The sequence below is a fragment of the Pseudopipra pipra genome, chromosome 14 (genome assembly GCF_036250125.1).
Source record: "Pseudopipra pipra isolate bDixPip1 chromosome 14, bDixPip1.hap1, whole genome shotgun sequence".
Taxonomy (NCBI): Eukaryota; Metazoa; Chordata; class Aves; order Passeriformes; family Pipridae; genus Pseudopipra; species Pseudopipra pipra.
The window spans coordinates 7,320,053-7,337,627 of record NC_087562.1 but is presented as its reverse complement, the minus strand read 5'-3'; the positions used below and the strand labels follow the sequence as shown (position 1 = coordinate 7,337,627).

Genomic DNA, 17,575 nt, shown 5'->3' with positions numbered 1-17,575 from the left:
TTCCTTTTATTATTTTGCTGTCCCTGCTTTTCAGAAAGTTCTAGGAATAACCACGCAAGCCATAATTAAGTTGGGATGTAATCCATCCATATCAGCACTGTATTAATTTTAAAAAAGCAACATTTGTACAGGAATATCAGTCGATCACGTCGTAATTACAAGTACGGTCAGTTATGAGTTAAACAAGTTCTTACACGAACAGAACTAAACAGAGAACAAGCTGCATCGAAAAGTTTACGTCGGAGTAAAAACACAAAGGACAATAAAAAATGGGCATTAGGCCCTGGGAAGGAGATGCATGCAAAGAGGTGGAGTAGGTACAACGTGTAGTAGGTACAACGTGTACACTTGGTGAGTGCCAGATGCAGTAGTATTGCTTCTCTCCCCCGTTAGAGTACGTGAGCTCCCAGTGACACACGAGTTAGTGCACACACACCGGATACACCGGGAATCTCATCCCGCTACGCTTCACTTGACAACGACTAGAGGAAAACACAGGTTTGTCCTACGGGATAACTCTCCTCTGCACAGCCTGCTCCCTGCTCGAGGAACACCCAGAGCTCCCCAACCCCGTGCGAGTGGCAGGAGGCTCCAGTGATGCCCAAATTCATTTGTTCAGCTCTCAACAGTGACTCCCGGGCCTGAGCTGCTTCTCCCTGACCCCCAGGCAAGGGAATGGCAAACCTCCAGGCTGGGGGGGAATGATCATATGGATCACTGGAAGCCAGCTCAGATGAACAGTGGTGGTTCACTGAACACACAGGGATTGGAAATTTGTAACAGACTGGAGTTTATTTCAAAGTTACCTGTCCAGCTGTGTATTTTACAATTAGACACTTCCTAAAACTACAATAAAGCTGTGGTGTTTGGTATGAGTATTCCAGAAACTGGCACCGCCCCAAGTGTGCGGTGCCCAAAAACCGGAGACACAAAGAGTTGTCCTCCCCCAGCTCACCCCAAGCACTTGCCTCAACTCCTGCAGCACGAGTCTGAAGGAGCTGCAGAAGACAAAGCTCCCCTTTGGAACATTAAAATGCATTTGCTCTCATGAGAAACCTTCCCATTTGAAAAAAAAATAAATTTAAGGAATCATAGGGAGATTTTGCAGCAAACTCCCAGGAAACACTTTAGCTCCTCCCTGGTGCCTGTTTGCTTGTTAAAAGTCAATCGAGTGTCCCTTTCTCTGCAATTGTCACATGCACAATTGGGCTCCTTTCGGCAGGTCCGGAAATGGAAATGTGCCTGTGTGGAATATTATTAACAGCAGGTTTCAAAGCTGGAGGTGCTCGTCTGTACTGTTTAATAGTCACAAACAAGGCAAGGTGAGATGAGACACCTGCTAAAGCAAGACTATGCTAAAGGACTGAGAGCGTAGGTGACATCCGGTTCTTTCCCTGGGGGGTGTGTGGGGAAGAGTGGGGGTGATGGCCAAGGGTCAACCAAAATCCTAGGCTAGCAGCCGCTCCTAGGCGTGTCCTAGGCGGAAGGTCGCGCTCCAAAGGTCTCCTGGGAGGCGTACACCATGTACAGGAACCCGTCCTCGTCCTTCTCGCTCTCGTACACCTCGGAGATGGGCGTGGAGACGCTCACCATGCTGTGTCCGTTCACCAGCAGGAAGAAGGCCTGGTTGGAGTTCAGCTGCAGGCGTCGCCTGGGAAAGGGGGATGAGGGGGAAGGAGTGGGACAGTGAGCATTTCCACTCGCCTTAACAAAGGACAGTCCTCTGACACTGACAGCGGCAAGATCATCCCATGGAATCGTAGATTCAGGGAATGCTTTGGGTTGGAATGACCTTAAAGCTCATCTGGTTTTACCCTTCCACGCCTTTCCCTAGATGTTCCCACCCAGCCCTGCCCCTGCAGGAGGAATTTGCTGCCCACCCCAAAGCTCTACTAAATTCATCCACTATATCCAGTCAGGCATATCCACTGACAGAGCCCTTACAGTCATGGGAAAAGTGATGTTCCACAAGGGCATTGAACTGGAGGGACAAGGAACAGGCACTCCTGGCCCAGGTGATCCCAGTACAACCAGCAAACACACTGCAGGACCTCTGGCTTGCAGCTCAACAGCATCTCACTGGGATGAAACCCAGAGATCCGTGGGAAGATGGGGAGGGAGGATGGGCAGAGCTTCCTTTCAAAACCCTGGGAAACTTTTAAATTAACTCACTTTGCCACCAGCTCTGTAACAGCCTGAGTTTAACCTTGGAGCATCTTGCTCCCTCTTCTCCTCCCTCCCAAGAGAAGCATCGTGGGAAGGGCAGAGAGCAACAGGCTGCACAGACTGCCTGCCACAGTGAGCAGCTCATTTCTGGGTTTCCCTTGGATTGATCATTCCAGCTGGGGGGAAATGAGTATTTCTGCTAAACTGCCTCCTGGAGAGCAGGTTTGCAGAGAGGGGCTCTCTTACCACTTGATTAACCCAGTGAGCAAGAGGAAATAGGGTATGTGGAGCTGCAACCAAAGAAAGGAGGAAAGAACAGATCAAAAGAGCTTCCTGCTGCTTCCACTCGCTGCTGAGAGGCAGCAGCAGCTGGAAACAAGGATTTATTTAGCTTCCAGCCACAGCCCTGGACAGGGACTCTTCCAAAACCAGGCTCTAATCACTCCAGAGACAGCAGGCTGAGGAAAGGCAGCAGCTTTCCAAGGGCTGGGAAGGACAGGCTTTGCTGTGCACCACTGGAGCTGGCTGAGGCCCAAGCCTAGCTGGTACCAAGTTATCTATTAACAGTAAAGCCAAAGGAAAAAGGTGGGAAAATCCTTCAGCTTGCAGTTAACCTCTTTGCCCAGGGCCTTTCATGTTCCTGAGAAATTGCAGAAGACTCGAGCAACCTGGTTCCTGCCTCCAAAACCCCATTTCCCTTTCTTACTCATGTAGGAGCTGGGATTTGGTTGTGACAGTTTATGTTTGGACACCCTGGACAACTCCCAGTTTTCCTAGCCTGTGGCCTCCACAAACCAGCTCCTGCTACACCATGACCAACATAAAAACCCTGGTTTTCTGCTCACTTCCCAGTTACCACTGGAGAACTCCTGATCCAACAGTCCTGCTGAGCCAGCAGAAATGCACTTTACCAGAACTTCTGACCACAATTCTGACCACACAACTTCCACATCGAGACTGTTTCCCTTTGCCTTTCCTGTAAGCTGAACTCAAGCCACTCTGTGCAAACAGCCAGGGCAGAAAGACTGGCCTCAGTGGGTGTTTTCCAGGCCTCAGCGCTGTCCCTGAGGGAAGCCTCCTTTCCCAAAGGATGCCAACAGCATCCCTAAGCAGCTTTGGCTACGAGCCCAAACTCCCCTTCCCAGTGGGTGGGAAGAGGCAGGCACTCCAGAGGGGGACTCTATGGCAAAACACTGAGAAAGCATCCCAAAATAGCCAAGCAGGAAGTGCTGGAGCCCTGGGCCAGAAGCACCCATGTTAGAGAGGGATTCACAGCCCCAGACTCCCTCCTACAGCTCTGGGAACCAGTTATTTCTCTTGGAAGCAGACTAACAGCTCAGCTCTTTTCAGAGTGGGTTTTTTCCAGCAAAGCTAAAGGAAAAGCACCTTCTCCTGGATTTGTCCTAGTGCTCAGTAGATGAATTTTCCATTTAGAGTTCCCAAATGCATACACCTGGTGGGGAATTCACAGAGCATCCCAGTGCAGTTCCCACTGAAATCCCAGCATACTACCTGATAATTTTGATTAGCTCGCTCATGTTGACATGATCCGGCACCAGGAACTTGGTCTTATCCAAAACTGGAAGCTGCTTTTCTCCCTTGTACCTTTCAATGATCACCTAAGAGGAAACACAGAAAGAAAGGAGCAGATGTGAAAGGCAGGAACAGTGTCTGATGCCCTCATCTCCCCCCTCCAAGCTCCATCTCCCTTCATTTGTGAATGCAGATCTCAAATCTGAAAAGGAACAATTAACAATTAGACTCCATGATCTTAAAGGTCTTTTCTAATGTAAACAATTTATGTTCCTATGATAATTAAATTATCTTCATGTGCTCCTCTGTTCTGTTTGCAAGAGTCACTGCATGGAGAGGTAGCACACAGGCATTTTACAGCACACTTCCCCAGCTTCAGTGCAGCTTTAGAACAGTTCCCTTCCTGGAATCATTTAATCCAGCACTGAATTACCCAGCAACAAGGAAATCCAAGGAAAGATCAAGCCCACTTCCCTCTAACACAATGCAGTGGCTGACCAGGGGAAGTCTGCCAGCTGAAGCAGTTTTCCCTAGGATTTCTCCAGTTTCAGGCCATGTCTAAGAACTGCACCTCCAGATGACTCTGCTATTCCATTCACCTTCCATGGTTACTCCAATGCACAAGAAAAAGCTACTTTTGAAGGGTATAAGCCCTCAAATCTCCAAATTAGGGAGAGAATTTCCTCAAGAGAGCATGTTTAGGAACCAGTAATTCTGTCAGGATTGTGATGCAGTAACCACTTAATTCAGAGAAACTGCAGATTTCCCAATTTAAGGAACACCCTGCCCAGCAACTGAATGTAGTTCCCGCTTTTGAGAAATGATCTCAGGATTCGTGTGCTCCTCTTTCCACAGCCACGTGGGGTTTGTTGGTTTTAAATCAACAGCAGCTACGTGACACCAGTCATTTGGACCCTTTCCATGCTCACGGGGTCTGGCTGTGTTGATATTAAAAAGTTGCACAGGTGAAGAGACATTGAGCCAATTTACTTATATCAGAGAAAGATCCTTACATCAGTTTAAATAAATGCTGGCTCATTCTGGAAAACAAAACCACACTATTTTTAAGAAGTTAGACCATAACCAATAGATATTTCCAACAGCAGGATGAAGGATGTTGACAGCACAGGAGGGATTTACTATCTAGGGTGACATTGCCATCTTATCTCATCCAGAACTGCTAATGACAATAACGAGGCAGTGACTGGCCCAGCAAGGCTTCAGGGATGCCAGCAGGCCCCTGGGATAGCTGGGAGTTTGCATCACCACAACTCCAGCAAGTTCCTCAGGTACCTTGGAATTTTTGCTTGTAATCTGTGCAACTTGTAATCTGTGCAATTTTAACTCCATGGCTGAGCTAAAATGAGAGTCTTGCCATAAATCAACAGCTTTCAGTCTGTGGTCAGAGCTGGGGACTTTGGCCAAGTGGGCTGTGAAAGGTGAGTGAAAAAGCAATTTTGGTCAGGAAACAGATTTGTTAGGAAAGTGCCTTTTGGGAAAATAAAACATTCCAAAAAAGTCAGAAAATCTCTGCTATAAAGTACTACTTGTTCCCCTGCCCAAGTGCACAGCAAAGCAGCAGCGACAGCTCCGAAGTGAAGGAGTTTGGAGCCAAAGGAAAGCTGGAAACCTTTTGGTTTCTGTTTCCACAACGGCTCCTGTCAGTGAACTTGCTCAGGGACCGTGGACAGTTTGCAGCAGTTGGTTCACAGGAGACTTTCCACACACAGGGATCACCAGCTCTCACCACAGAGCCAAAGGCTGAGGGTCCAATTAAGTTCTCTCTGCTGAACAACTCATCAGTGACAGAATCCATGCCTTCTGCTTCATGATATGCTTTGCATTTTTAACTTTGAGGATGCCATAAAGAAAACACAAATTCAGTCATTTGGAGCTGACCAGCTAAAGAGTGACAAGGTGAGAGCTGATATCCAATGTGAGGAAAGCTGGAGGAGTTTGACAGCCCAGCAGCATTCCTGGAGACCTCAAGCACAGCCCCATTTCCCAGAAGAAAAGCATTTCTGTCCTTCTCAACACAGGCTGCTGATCAAATCCATATCTGGCTTGATATTTCTGTGTATTCTTCTTGATGAATCTGTGCAGACTCTTCTTTTGGAGAAGAAAACCACTGAGAGAGAAGAGCTGAGCACTCAGGAGGATTTCAGAGCTCAGCTGGGGTGTGGTTTTCTACAACACAAAACTGTAACACACCGGAAACCCCCTTCCCCCCTCCCCAGCGAGCACCTTGTTCCACCACACTGGCTGCTGTTTACTCCTCTGAGAACGTCCCTGAAACCCAGGCTTAACCACCCTGAACAGCCACATTTTCATTTGGTCTCCTCAGGACAGCCTTTTCTAACTGCTAAAAAGAACATGAGACTGGAAACTGAAGTGAAAAAATAGAAAGAACTGAACTTACCGGTATTTTAGTTGGATGCTGATCTCGAATCAGTCGTACATCTTCCACTCTTTGCTCTGCAAGAGATTTAAAAAAAAAAAAAAATCTGTTTAAGCATCCAGTTAATGCTGTTATTCCCTATTTCCTCAGCACTGAAGAGAGGGACTGCATGTCAGGAAAACCCAGAAGAGGAAATTCAGGCAAAGCAGTTTCCAAATGGGACAGTGCTGCCAGGAGTACAACCTCTCCTGTGACAGCTGATCCTCTGCTCTTTAACCCAAAGTGACAAGCTTTCTGTGCACCTGCCTGGCACTCCTAGAAAGTGTTAAAAGAGGTCGTTTCCTCCCCAGTCCCCTCACTTTCTGCTCACTGAGGCAGATATTTCACCTCATAAATTTATGGCCTCAAGTTACACCACCCAAGTTAACGCCTAAATACCCCGTGCTATTTCTGTGAGATCCCAGAAGAGGAAATGCTCAACAATTATCCGAGTCCCAGGACTGGCCGAAGCCTGGCTGGGTCAGCTTTCACCGTGTACTCTCGTGTTACTGAATTCCAGGTTTTATTTTGACTGTGCCACACCCATTGTTGCAGGAGCTGCTGGAGGTGCTGGGGTACCTGGACATTTTGCCCCTCTCTGTGCCAGTTTTCAGGATAAAGTTCACCTCTCCTCAGACAGAAATATTAATAGAACAGATATCATGAACCAGGCTAAAGTACACGAGGCAGAGTAAACAGGCCAGTTGCTTTCAGAGGCTGCTGCATATCCCCTGCCTACTTTCAGATTCAGTGAACTCGATTTTAACCCCTTCAGTTGTTTTCAGTGGGACGGGGCTTTCCAGGCCATCTCCACGTTACAAACAGCTCTCAGAGAGATGATTTAGTGTTGCATCACGGCTCTAACACACACCTGCCTAGGGAGAGGTGCCACTCAGGGCAGAGAAGCACTTAGCCCAGCTCCCCACTGGAATGCTAATGGCAGGACACTGCCCGTCCCGTCACTCAGCAACATCATCACTCAGTCTCCATTAGTCCATGTTTGTGTCCATGGAATACATCCGTGTGCCTTCTCACGAGGAAATGCAACTCATGTGAATCATGGTTTGAAGGTGGAGGTGAATCAAGCAGAACTAAGGCAAGGAGCATGCAAAGCCTTCACCTGAAAGCCACCCTGCCCCACATCCCACATTCAGAGCCACGCTCCCACAGCCCAGCAGGAACATTTCAAGGGCAGAGATTTCTACCTCATTAAAATACTTTTTAAGATTAACCAGAAACACAAGAGATACGGGGAGTGAGTGAAACCAACCATCAACATGGCAAGTGCAGAGAGGTCGGACTAACTTCTCAGCTGAAACAGGTTTGGTCCTGGCAATGCTATTTAGCAGAACTCCTGGGAGGAGGAGGGACATAAACCGGACAAATCATGGAGATTATTGTATGCGGCATGTTCAAAATCAGGCCTCAGTCAGCCACAGATAAACACTGTTCTCTGACGACATTAGTTGCAGTGGCAACTGCTTGGCTGCCATCCTAGCTGAACTTAATACCTGCCACCGAGGCTGCTGACAGGCGATGGGGTCAACAACAGTTTTGGAAAGCTCCAAAAAAGGGGGCAGCATAAACGCAGACTTTGTTAGATCAAAATTCTCCCCGCTTCAATGCAGCATTTACAGCACAGCAAAGGCAAGGGTGGGCACATCACAAAGCTCTCTTAAGCAGCTTGACTTTAACCCAAAGGCAGAAAGAAAGGAAAATCTGGATCAATTACTTCCACCGATTCCATCTCACGTACGGGATTTCGTAGTTGATGCAGAAATAGGTTACGCTGCCAGTTCTTGTTACCCTCGGAGCGCTCCAGCCTACCTTACTGACACACATGAGCAATACCGAGCCCTCCGACTGCTCTGGGCCCATCCCGAGCACACACACGAGCCTTGGCACCGCTCTAATCAAGGCTGTTCCTTCTCGAAAGGGACTAATCTCATTTTCCCAGCCATCATTACACAGCTCTTTTCGATGCCTTGCTGGTTTTCAGTAACCACGCAGAGACAGGAGCCCCACGCCCCAGTCCCCTCGCAGCTCCCCGGGTACAGAATTCCTCACCCCGCGCCAGCACCGACTGCGAGCGGAGCTTTAATTCCGCTGCCACTGGCGCAGAGGCCGCCGGACACCGAGCAGACACCGGAGGGAAGGGCAGGCCCAGCTCCTGGCACACACACCAGGGATGTTTCCAGGCTCCTGGGAGTTTTGCAGTCGACAGTGGATGATGTGCCGAAGAGCTCTCCCCACGCCAAGCTCAGAGCTCACCCCGGCACGGCACCGCTGCCACCGCACACCCCGCTCAACCCCCGACAGCCCGAACCCCCCCGGCCCCAACTGCCGGGCTGTCCGCGGGGTAAACAAGCTGCGGAGGCTGGGCCGGGGTTTGATTCCGTCTCAGCCCCGAGCAGGCCGGGACACCGGGGCGGCACCGGGCCCGCTGTCAGTAGGGGCTGCCCGGGGATCTCCCCCCGCCATCGAGCCCCCTCCCCACCCCGCCGCTCCCCCCCCGCAGCCAGCGCCGCCCCCGCAGCCCGGCCGGGCCGGAGCGGGCCTTTCCCCCCGCGCTCCCCGCCGCGTCCCTCCCGCGGGGCGCTCACCGAAGGTGCGGCGCTGCTTGAAGCTCTTCTCCGAGGGCATGGCGGCGGCGGCTCGGCTCGGCGCGGCCCGGCGGTGGCTCTGCGCGGCGGCAGCGACACCTCCGAGTGCCGGCGCCCGCCCCCCGCCGCCGCCACGGCCGCCCGGCCGTCAGCTGACCCGCGCGTCACCGCGGGCCCCGCCTCGCCGCCGCCGGCATCTTGAGCGTGGCGGGGCCGGGCACGGCCGCCGGGGCTGCGGAATGAGTGGGCATGGCCGCCCCGGTGCCCTGCGATGTTCGCCCTCAGTGACACACAGCCGTGGCCGCCCCAGTGCCCTGCGATGTCACCTCTCAGTGACACGCAGCCATGGCCACCGTAGAGTGCTCTGACAGCGTGTCCCCACAGCAACACACAGCCATGGCTGCCTTGAAACACCCTGACATATTCCTCCTCTCAGTGACACACAACCATGGCTGCCTCACGGTGCCCTGGCAGCGTCGCAACTCAGTAACATACGCAGCCATGGTCACCGGACTGTCAGGCCATGTTCCTCCTTGGCGACACACAGCCACGGCCACCTCAGAGCACCAGGAACGTGGCTACCCTCTGGCATGCCCTCTGCTCAGTGACACACAGCCATGGCCACCTCAATGTGCCTCCTTGGCAACACCAAGCCGTGGCTGTCTCAGAGTGCCCTGTCAGTGTCCCTTCTCAGTGACACACAGCCATGGCTGTCTCAGGGCCCTGATGGTATCTCTCCTTAGTACATTGCCATGTCCCTTCTCAGTGACACACAGCTGTGGCCACCTCAGTGTCCTGCCGTGTTCCTCCTCAGCAACACACAGCCATGGCATCCTCACAGTGTCCCGGCACTGGTACCCCGTCAGTGATGAACAGCCGTGGGCACTTCAGAGCGCCCTGACAGTGTCCCCCCTCAGCAACCGACAGCCACGGCTGCCTCAGTGCCCTGACAGTGCCCCCACTCAGTGACAAAAAGGAATAATCTCCCCAGGAAAGTGGTGGATTCTCCAATGTTGGACACTTTTCAGATTCAGCCATCTTGTCTAGCACAGTCATTTTGTGCTTTTGCCAAGAAAGGTTGGACCTGGAGGTCCACTCCAGCCTGGTATTCCATTATTCCACAATTCCATGAACACGCAGCCACGACCACCTTGGAGTGGCCCACTATGTCCCCCCTCAACAACACGTGCTCTTAATGATTTGCCATCAGTTTGCCATCACACTGACATGAGTATATGGTAAAGTTCACATTTGGGGAACAACATTTTAGGAGCAGGTGTTCCAGTTCTCTTGGAAGCCACCACCCAGTCTTGTGCGGTTTGTGAGGAATTGATTAAATCACAATTTCAGTCGCAGATTCCGCATTGAGATTAAGACTGCCCAACTGTTTCCTCCTTAGCAGCTTTCTGACACAAGCTGTTGGCTGGAGCCTTTCATCTCTTTTTCTTTCTCTTTCTCTCACATACGTTCCTGGCACCGTGTTTTGAAATTTAAGGATGATTTTGCAGCAATAGGGCCGCATGATCTTCCTGTACAATCCAAGGGACAGGAAGCTGCAGCCGGCAGTATCCTTAGGAGTGCAGGGAAAAGGACAGTTTTTTAACCATCTTGGAGATTAGCAGTGTTTTTGCATTTTTGGGGTGGAATGATGAACATTGAGGTTGGAGTGAAGCTGCGCTCCACGCAGGAATGAATGTTCATTACCTAATTTTGTGATTCAGGGTCATACAGTTCCGGTGGTGTATAATTATGAGGCCATTAAAGATGTGACTAACAAGGAAAAAGAGCCCTAAGGTGTATGAATGCTCTGTCCATCACATCACTCTCCAGGGATAACAGGTGAGACATGTGGATGATCAGCAGAAGGCTGATACATCTGCAACTTAAATTAGCAATCCCAAATTTCTGTGTTAACAGGATTCTTCTTTATTTAAATATCTGCCTTTTAAAAAAAAAACATTTTCCAGGCTGAGGAAATTCTGCCATGCTCTCAGAATCATCTCTACGGGCTAAAGGTAGGAGGATGAGCCCTGGTAAAAACCATGTAGTGTTCTTTTTGGGGTGTACAGGTGAGTCCTGGTGCCAGGGCTGACAATTCCGAGCTCTGTGTGTCGGGTGGTTTGCATCCGCCTGTTAGCAGGGCTGCAGCTCCGGCTGAAAGCATCCATATGGTGCTTGGGGAGAGCCACAATCAGAGTATCTGCTGACAGGCTGGGCTATCACATGTTCCTCTCATAAATAATCCGCAGAGACTGTGAGAAGGAAACTTAGATCCACACTGAGACCCGCTTGACCTTTCCCTCCTCATCTCAGCCTTCACCCATGTCTGCGTGTCGACAGCACAGACAGTTGGCGAGTCTGGATTTGAGGAAGGTGTTAGGAGCAGTTGGAATGACAGCATGGACATAGCCTTTGGGATCAGCACAGTTCCCCATCCCTAGTGAGAAAATGCTGCTTCGGAAAATGCTTTTGCTTCAGACTCAGTGACTACGCTGGAACAGAGCCCTTTAAAAATTGAGCCAGAGAGCATTTTCATCCTGGCCTTAGAACAATTTACAAAGCATTTAGGCTGAAGAAGAGGAGACTTAACCGAAGGGGGACATTGCATTGTCTTCAAATATGCAAAAGGTTGCTGCAGAACAGGAGGGAATTAGCTCTTCTCTGCATGTGGTGGGACTAGGACGAGAAATAATGAGCTTACACATCTTGGAAATGGCAATAGAAATTAGGCATTGGGTTAAGGGTAAGAATAATTGAGCACCAGAACAAATTCCCTAGGAAAAAAAAATGGAATAATCACCTTTGGATATTTTTATTTAACAAGAAATTAGTAAAACATCTGTTCTGAAGAGTTCAGGGAGAATCATTTTTATCTCAGGGAGAAGGATGGGATAAATAATCTCTTGCAATCCCTGTCAGCCCTAGTTTTTCAGGAAGCAAAGGAGATGTGATTTCCCAAACTTACAAAGCAGGTTAGAGCAGGCTGGGTTTGGATTCCAGCTCAGATCCTCCTGTCTATACCAGGCTATACTAAATGTTAAGTAAAAAAACCCCAGGTTTTCCCAACTGTTCTATCTTTCACAAGGTTGGGGTGTTTTTTTGTTAAAAAGCCAGTATGAACAGTGACTGCAAACCTTAGATGATATTCACAGCATTTCCCTGGGGAAAAACTCCCACTTTTCCTATTTTTTCTCCACATCAGCTGCCTCACAATGAAGTGAGTGTATTTCACATTCAGAATTATAAAGCATCCCCTCATTTCTCTGGTACCACAGGACTGAAGAGGGTTTTTCAGTGAACAGATGAAGCTGTTCCTCTGCAGTGCTGCACCTTTCTGGAAGACAGCACTCAGTGGCTGGGGCTGTGAGCTCAGCAGCTGTCAGCAGTATTAAATGCACCAGAAACATGGAGAGAACCCCCCCCATAAAGTAAAAGGAAGGACACTGTGCTGACAGTAACTTGCATTTCAACCTGAATCAAAATACCTCCCCTCAAGTTATTTTCTCACAAATTGTTCTTATCGATCCAGCTCAGCTAAAGATTAATGTGAGTTTGTTTTTTTAACAGTGTGCAGCCATTACCCAGCTGCTATTGGAGATTTGCAGGCAGAATCCAATTGTCGTGAACTGTTTTCATTGTCATTGCCTTAACTCTTCTGAGAAATTTTCATCTTATATTTACCTTAAGATGATGGCTACCCTATGAACAAATTCCCAAATTTCAAATTTCACCTCCTGAGTTAGGAGAACTCTAGGAAGAAGTGGTGAGAATGACAAAATATCTCTCTACTTTGGGAAAGAAAGTGTAATTTGAGAAAAGTGAAGTCTCTCTCCTCTATCTGACCACATATTTCCCAAGCCTTTTGGAATATAACATGTTTTAGATTATTAGACGTACTTTTTTAGGTGATGTATCCAAACTACCATATGGATGTGTGCCCTGTCATCACAAAAACATCATTTTCGTAGAATTTTTGGCTACAAACTCGTTGAACTCCCCCTGCGCAAAGTATTGCCCAAGGCATTGCCGTGTACCATAACTCTGACATCAGCTCCTGCTGTTCCTGCTATTCCAGAAAACGGTTCTTGGCTTCAGGATCAAGTTCTAAAAGGGAGACGTTGGTTTCACGAGGGAACACGGTAAATCAGCTGGTGTAAGCAACAATAAGTCATGTTTATGTACTTCTAACCTCTTGGCCAGCAGCAACGACAGCATGAGCGGGAGAGTGTTATTCCAGGGAAATTGTGGAATAACACAGCATGTAACAAGGTCTTCCACTGGTTTTTAATATTCCCAGGATTTAAGCAATTCCCCACGTGTTCAAATATTAACTGAGTCCTGCGTAGCCTGTGGCTTCAGCAAACACCCTCCGTACTGATGTGGGAGGAAATGTGCAGAGGTTCCGTGAGCTGCCTGGGATTGCACAACCATTGCTCAGCACCCGACCCAGTAATATCATCTCCAGCTCCTGACTGCCTGTTCTGTGATCCCTTTAGAGCAGGGGAATGCTTCTGTGAACGGAGCTGCTGAAGGTGTTGGGCTAAGTTGTTCAGCCTGGACCGTGGCCAAAGCTGGAAGGACAACAACTGCTTCTGGTAGGAGTGCTGAAAAAGTGGGTGACTCTAAGCAGTCATGACCATTAGAACCACTGATTCCTCACTGCAAGGACAGTGTGTTGAAGAAGGATCATACCCTCTTTCCTAAATCAGAGAATCATGGATTGTTTTGGGTTGGAAGGGATCTTAAAGCTCATCTTGTTCCACCCCCTGCCATGGGCAGGGACACCTTCCACTAGCCCAGGTTGCTCCAAGCCCTGTCCAACCTGGCCTTGAACACTTCCAGGGATCCAGGGCCAGCCACAGCTTCTGTGGGCAACCTGTGCCAGGGCCTCACCACCTTCTCAGCCAAGAATTTCCTCCCAATATCCCATCTAACCCTGCCCTCTGGCAGTGGGTAGCCAAGTAAAGAGAGGGCACCAAGTTCTGCTCTAAAGCAGGAGGCTGTAAACCACTTCCTGAGTCATCAGCAGTGTTTCTGCAGTGCTCTGGATTTCCCCTGAAGAGCCCAGCCTGTCCACTGTTGTTTATCCTGCAAAATCTGCTGAAATCAATGTCCAGACAGAAAGTAAGAAGGTGGGAAATCATAGACTCAGAACAAGAAGAGCTGTTTTCCAGCTTAAAAAAGCAAAGAAAGAATATCTGAGATGAAAATATGTACATTTCAAAAACCAAAACAAAATTCTTTGGCGTCTCTATTGAAATATTCTCTCTTCAAAGTGTCCTGCCTCCAAGGATGAAGGCAGTGTTTTAGGAGGCAGGAGGAGCCTTTTGTTTTTTATTACGAAGCAGAAATTGCAGTGCAGGCCTGTGCCAAAAAAACTTGCTGCAAATACTCTGTGTGGCAAACAGGGCTTGCAGAGAGGGTTTGTTCATCTGTCTCGGCGGGCCTTGCCATGCTTTTCTGTCCCTCTTGCCAAATGGAAAATAAATAATTCTCTCCTAGCTGTTCAGGTTATTATTGGCTGGATGTGCCATCAGCTGGCTCATCCCCACTCAGAGCCTGGGAAGGCATAAACACTTCCAGGATTACAGAAAATGAGGACACTAACTTTGGGACCAATCCAAAGCCCTTTAGTGAGCGTGAGGACTAATTGACTACAGCGAGAGCTGCATCAGCTCCTTAATTGCTGGAGGGAAATGAAACAATAACATTTCCCCTTTCAGTACATCCTTTTTCAAGAGCCCTGTGGTAATGGCCACAAGCTGCCTGCCTGAGACAACAGCACTGGAAAGCTCTGGGCTATTACTCTGGGAGTGTTTTCAAAGGAAGGTGCTCAGACAGTGCCACAGAGGATGGGAGATGATGATAGTGCACTTTTCCTGTTTTCTCTATTGTCACAAACAAAGCTAGGTGATTCAGATAATGGATTTGGTAACACAGAGGAGAAAGCACCAATTTTATAGTTTGATGACAGCATGGTAGACACTGAAGTTGAAAGTTCTATTCAGTTATAACCACCCTGTTGTGCACCAGCTCTTCGCCTTCTGGGCCCCGAGGACCTTGGCTGTGCCCAACCTCCAAAATTATTGTGTGATGCTCCACCAGAACAGCACTGGAAACCTTTTCTGTCTGGGACTTGAAACCTGGAGTGGAGACAGTGATTGTTTCTCCTCTCTGATGTGATGAAAGGCTGGGATCCCCTCACTCTGCTCCATAGGAAGGGAAAATGTGGTCACCCTGAGCGATCTGTCACGTTGCCTCAGGCTTTGCTGGGCTCTGGGTGACATCAGTGTGTGATAGAGGTGGGCACTGCCAGGCAGACTTTTCCCCTTCTTTATCTGGAGGAAATAGACCTGGTGCGATGGAGCTCCGTGGGAATTGGCATGGATTTGTGGTGTATTGTCCTGCCTTCTGCTGGAGTGGACTGGAAAGGGGGTCAGTGGGCCAAGGGAAAGTCTGACTGATGAGAGGTGGGGCAGTGGCTCAGCACCTACGGAGCCATGACTGTGGGATAAGGTTATGGGGGTCAGGTGGGTGAGGGACAGGAGAGATGGCTTTAAGGTGATTAGGCACAGCAAGAGCATTCAGAAGAAAAGGAGAAAGAATAAGGTTCAGATAAAAATAGAACCAGGATGAGGGAAAAGCCTGTGTGTGCTCTAGATTGCTGAGTTTCTGCTCGGGGCAATGTCACCAAGGACATCTTTTGTTTCATTCACGCTAAAATCCTTGCCATCAGTACTTTTCCCTGTCCTCTCCATGAATCCATCAGATCTTAAACAAACAGACATGACAAAGCCTTCTCGAGCTGTGTCAGAACCTTTGAGTACCAACGGAGTGTAATGTAACATGGGGGGAAAGCCACATGATTTCATATAGATGGAAAAACAGCTACAGATGTATTTCCAAAGAGTTGATGTTTGGTTTAGGTGACTCATGGTCCATGTGCCTTGTTTTAGATGCTTGGAACAGCTTTTTGTAACTTAATCAGAAATGTGGGAACTAAATTTGTCCATCGCTGAGGCCCCAAAGGATTAGCACACTACTAAAAATGACATCATCATTCTGCACGTGGGCAGTGTCAGAGTGAGGAATGCAGAGGTTCAGGCTGTAAGAAGCATTTACTCATCCTGGGGTTGTAGCAATTTTGTTTGTACCACGAGCCAGGAAACCCAGACTCATCATGTGATCGCCCCATATGCATGGCTATCCAGATCCTTGGAAATCAGGGGATTCTCCCCCTGACAGCCAGAGCTGCCCACTAGACCCTTGGCAAAATCCTTGGGTTGTCCAATGCAAATCAAACGTCTCATCTTGTCTGGTGGGACTCAAAAGCAGTGTGAACAGTGGGAGGGGATTCTCCCCTTTTCTCTGCACTCATAAAATCTAACCTGGAGCTCTGTGTCCAGCTCTGGGGCTCCCCAAAGTAAGAAGAACATGTTGCTGCTTGAACAAATCCAGAGGAGACCATGGAGATGCTTTGAGGGCTGGAGCCCCTCTGCTCTGTTTCCAGGCTGGGAGAGCTGGGGGTGTTCAGTCTGGAGGATAGATCTGAGAGCCCCTTCCAGTGCCTAAAGGGGCTCCAAGAGAGCTGGAGAGGGACTCTGGACAAGGGCCTGGAGGAACAGGACAAGGGGGAATGGCTTCCCAGACGGCAGGGTTAGATGGGATATCGGGAAGAAATCATTCCCTGTGAGGGTGGGGAGGCCCTGGCACAGGCTGCCCAGAGAAACTGTGGCTGCCCCTGGATCCCTGGAAGTGTTCAAGGCCAGGTTAGAACAACTGGTCTAGTGGAAGGTGTCCCTGCCCATGGCAGGGGGTGGAATGAGGTCGGCTTTAAGCTCCCTTCCAACCCAAACAGTTCTGTGATTCTACGATGTCCAGTGGTCTGTTCCTTCTTCATCCTCTGTCAGTTCCTCACTCTGCAGATGAACAGCCTCCCTCCCTGCAGCAATTCTCGTGGGTGAGGTTCGCAGACTTTCTGCATGAATTAAATGTCTGTTTTCCTGTCTTCTGCCAATTTAGGTATTTGTCATGGCTCCATTGTCATGGCGACTGCTGCCGTGGGACACTCACTGGGGGTGAGGCCTCCCCATTAGGATTCAGGGCAGCATTTCTGCCGGCAGTGCTGAGGACCCTCTTCTGCTGAGCACTCCCTGAGCATGGGGATCCCATTGCACCACAGAAATCCCAGTCGAACAGTGACTCTTCACAGCAGGGAGGCAAACGAGGTTGGCTCTAAATTTTGTTAATTATGTGGATGCAATTCGATTTCCTTGCGAGCATGTTGTCAGCGCAGCCACAGTCTATTCCTGGCCAGTGGAGATGGATGAGGATGCTTAGGAACCCCAAAGGATGCTTTGCAGCTGTTTTGCAGAACAACATAGAAATAAAGGAGCCATTTCCAAAAAAAAGCCCCAACTGAACACCCAAAACCAAAACCCAAGACCTTTTTTGTGGAACAGCATGGGAAAGAGGAGGCGTTTGCACAAAATGTGAGGTCTGGCATTTGGAAAAAAAAAAAAAAAAGGCAAAAGAAAACGTAACAAAACGACCCAAACAGGTGTCTCTCGCAGAGAAGAACCTCTTGTAAGGAAAGGTTTTTTAGGCAGTATCCCGGAACGACAACAGGAATACTGGGAGGAGCCTGGCGGAGAAGGGAGAAGGGCGGTACGCGGGACGGGTTTCATCGAGGAGCCTCGTTAGCGCAGTAGGTAGCGCGTCAGTCTCATAATCTGAAGGTCGTGAGTTCGATCCTCACACGGGGCAGAGATGGTTTCCTCCTTTTCTTTTCCCCCCGGCAGAAAGGTTTTCCCAAGCGAAGGGAGTGTTTGTATCT

At 49.2% G+C, this 17,575-nt stretch overlaps 1 protein-coding gene and 1 non-coding gene across 2 annotated transcripts; one reads left to right on the top strand and one right to left on the bottom strand.

Annotated features, from left to right (window-relative positions):
- Positions 1–65: 65 nt before the first annotated feature.
- MAP1LC3B (microtubule associated protein 1 light chain 3 beta) lies at positions 66–8,897 on the bottom strand. The gene is made up of 4 exons (XM_064671002.1): positions 8,740–8,897; positions 6,119–6,174; positions 3,679–3,785; positions 66–1,651 (listed from the first exon to the last, which is right to left on the bottom strand). Exons 1-4 carry the CDS (start codon positions 8,777–8,779, stop codon positions 1,477–1,479), a joined length of 378 nt encoding a protein of 125 aa, XP_064527072.1. The 5' UTR covers positions 8,780–8,897; the 3' UTR covers positions 66–1,476.
- Positions 8,898–17,432: 8,535 nt separating this feature from the next.
- TRNAM-CAU (transfer RNA methionine (anticodon CAU)) lies at positions 17,433–17,505 on the top strand. Its single transcript has one exon. It is a non-coding gene; the product is annotated as a tRNA-Met (tRNA).
- The last annotated feature ends 70 nt before the right edge of the window (positions 17,506–17,575 follow it).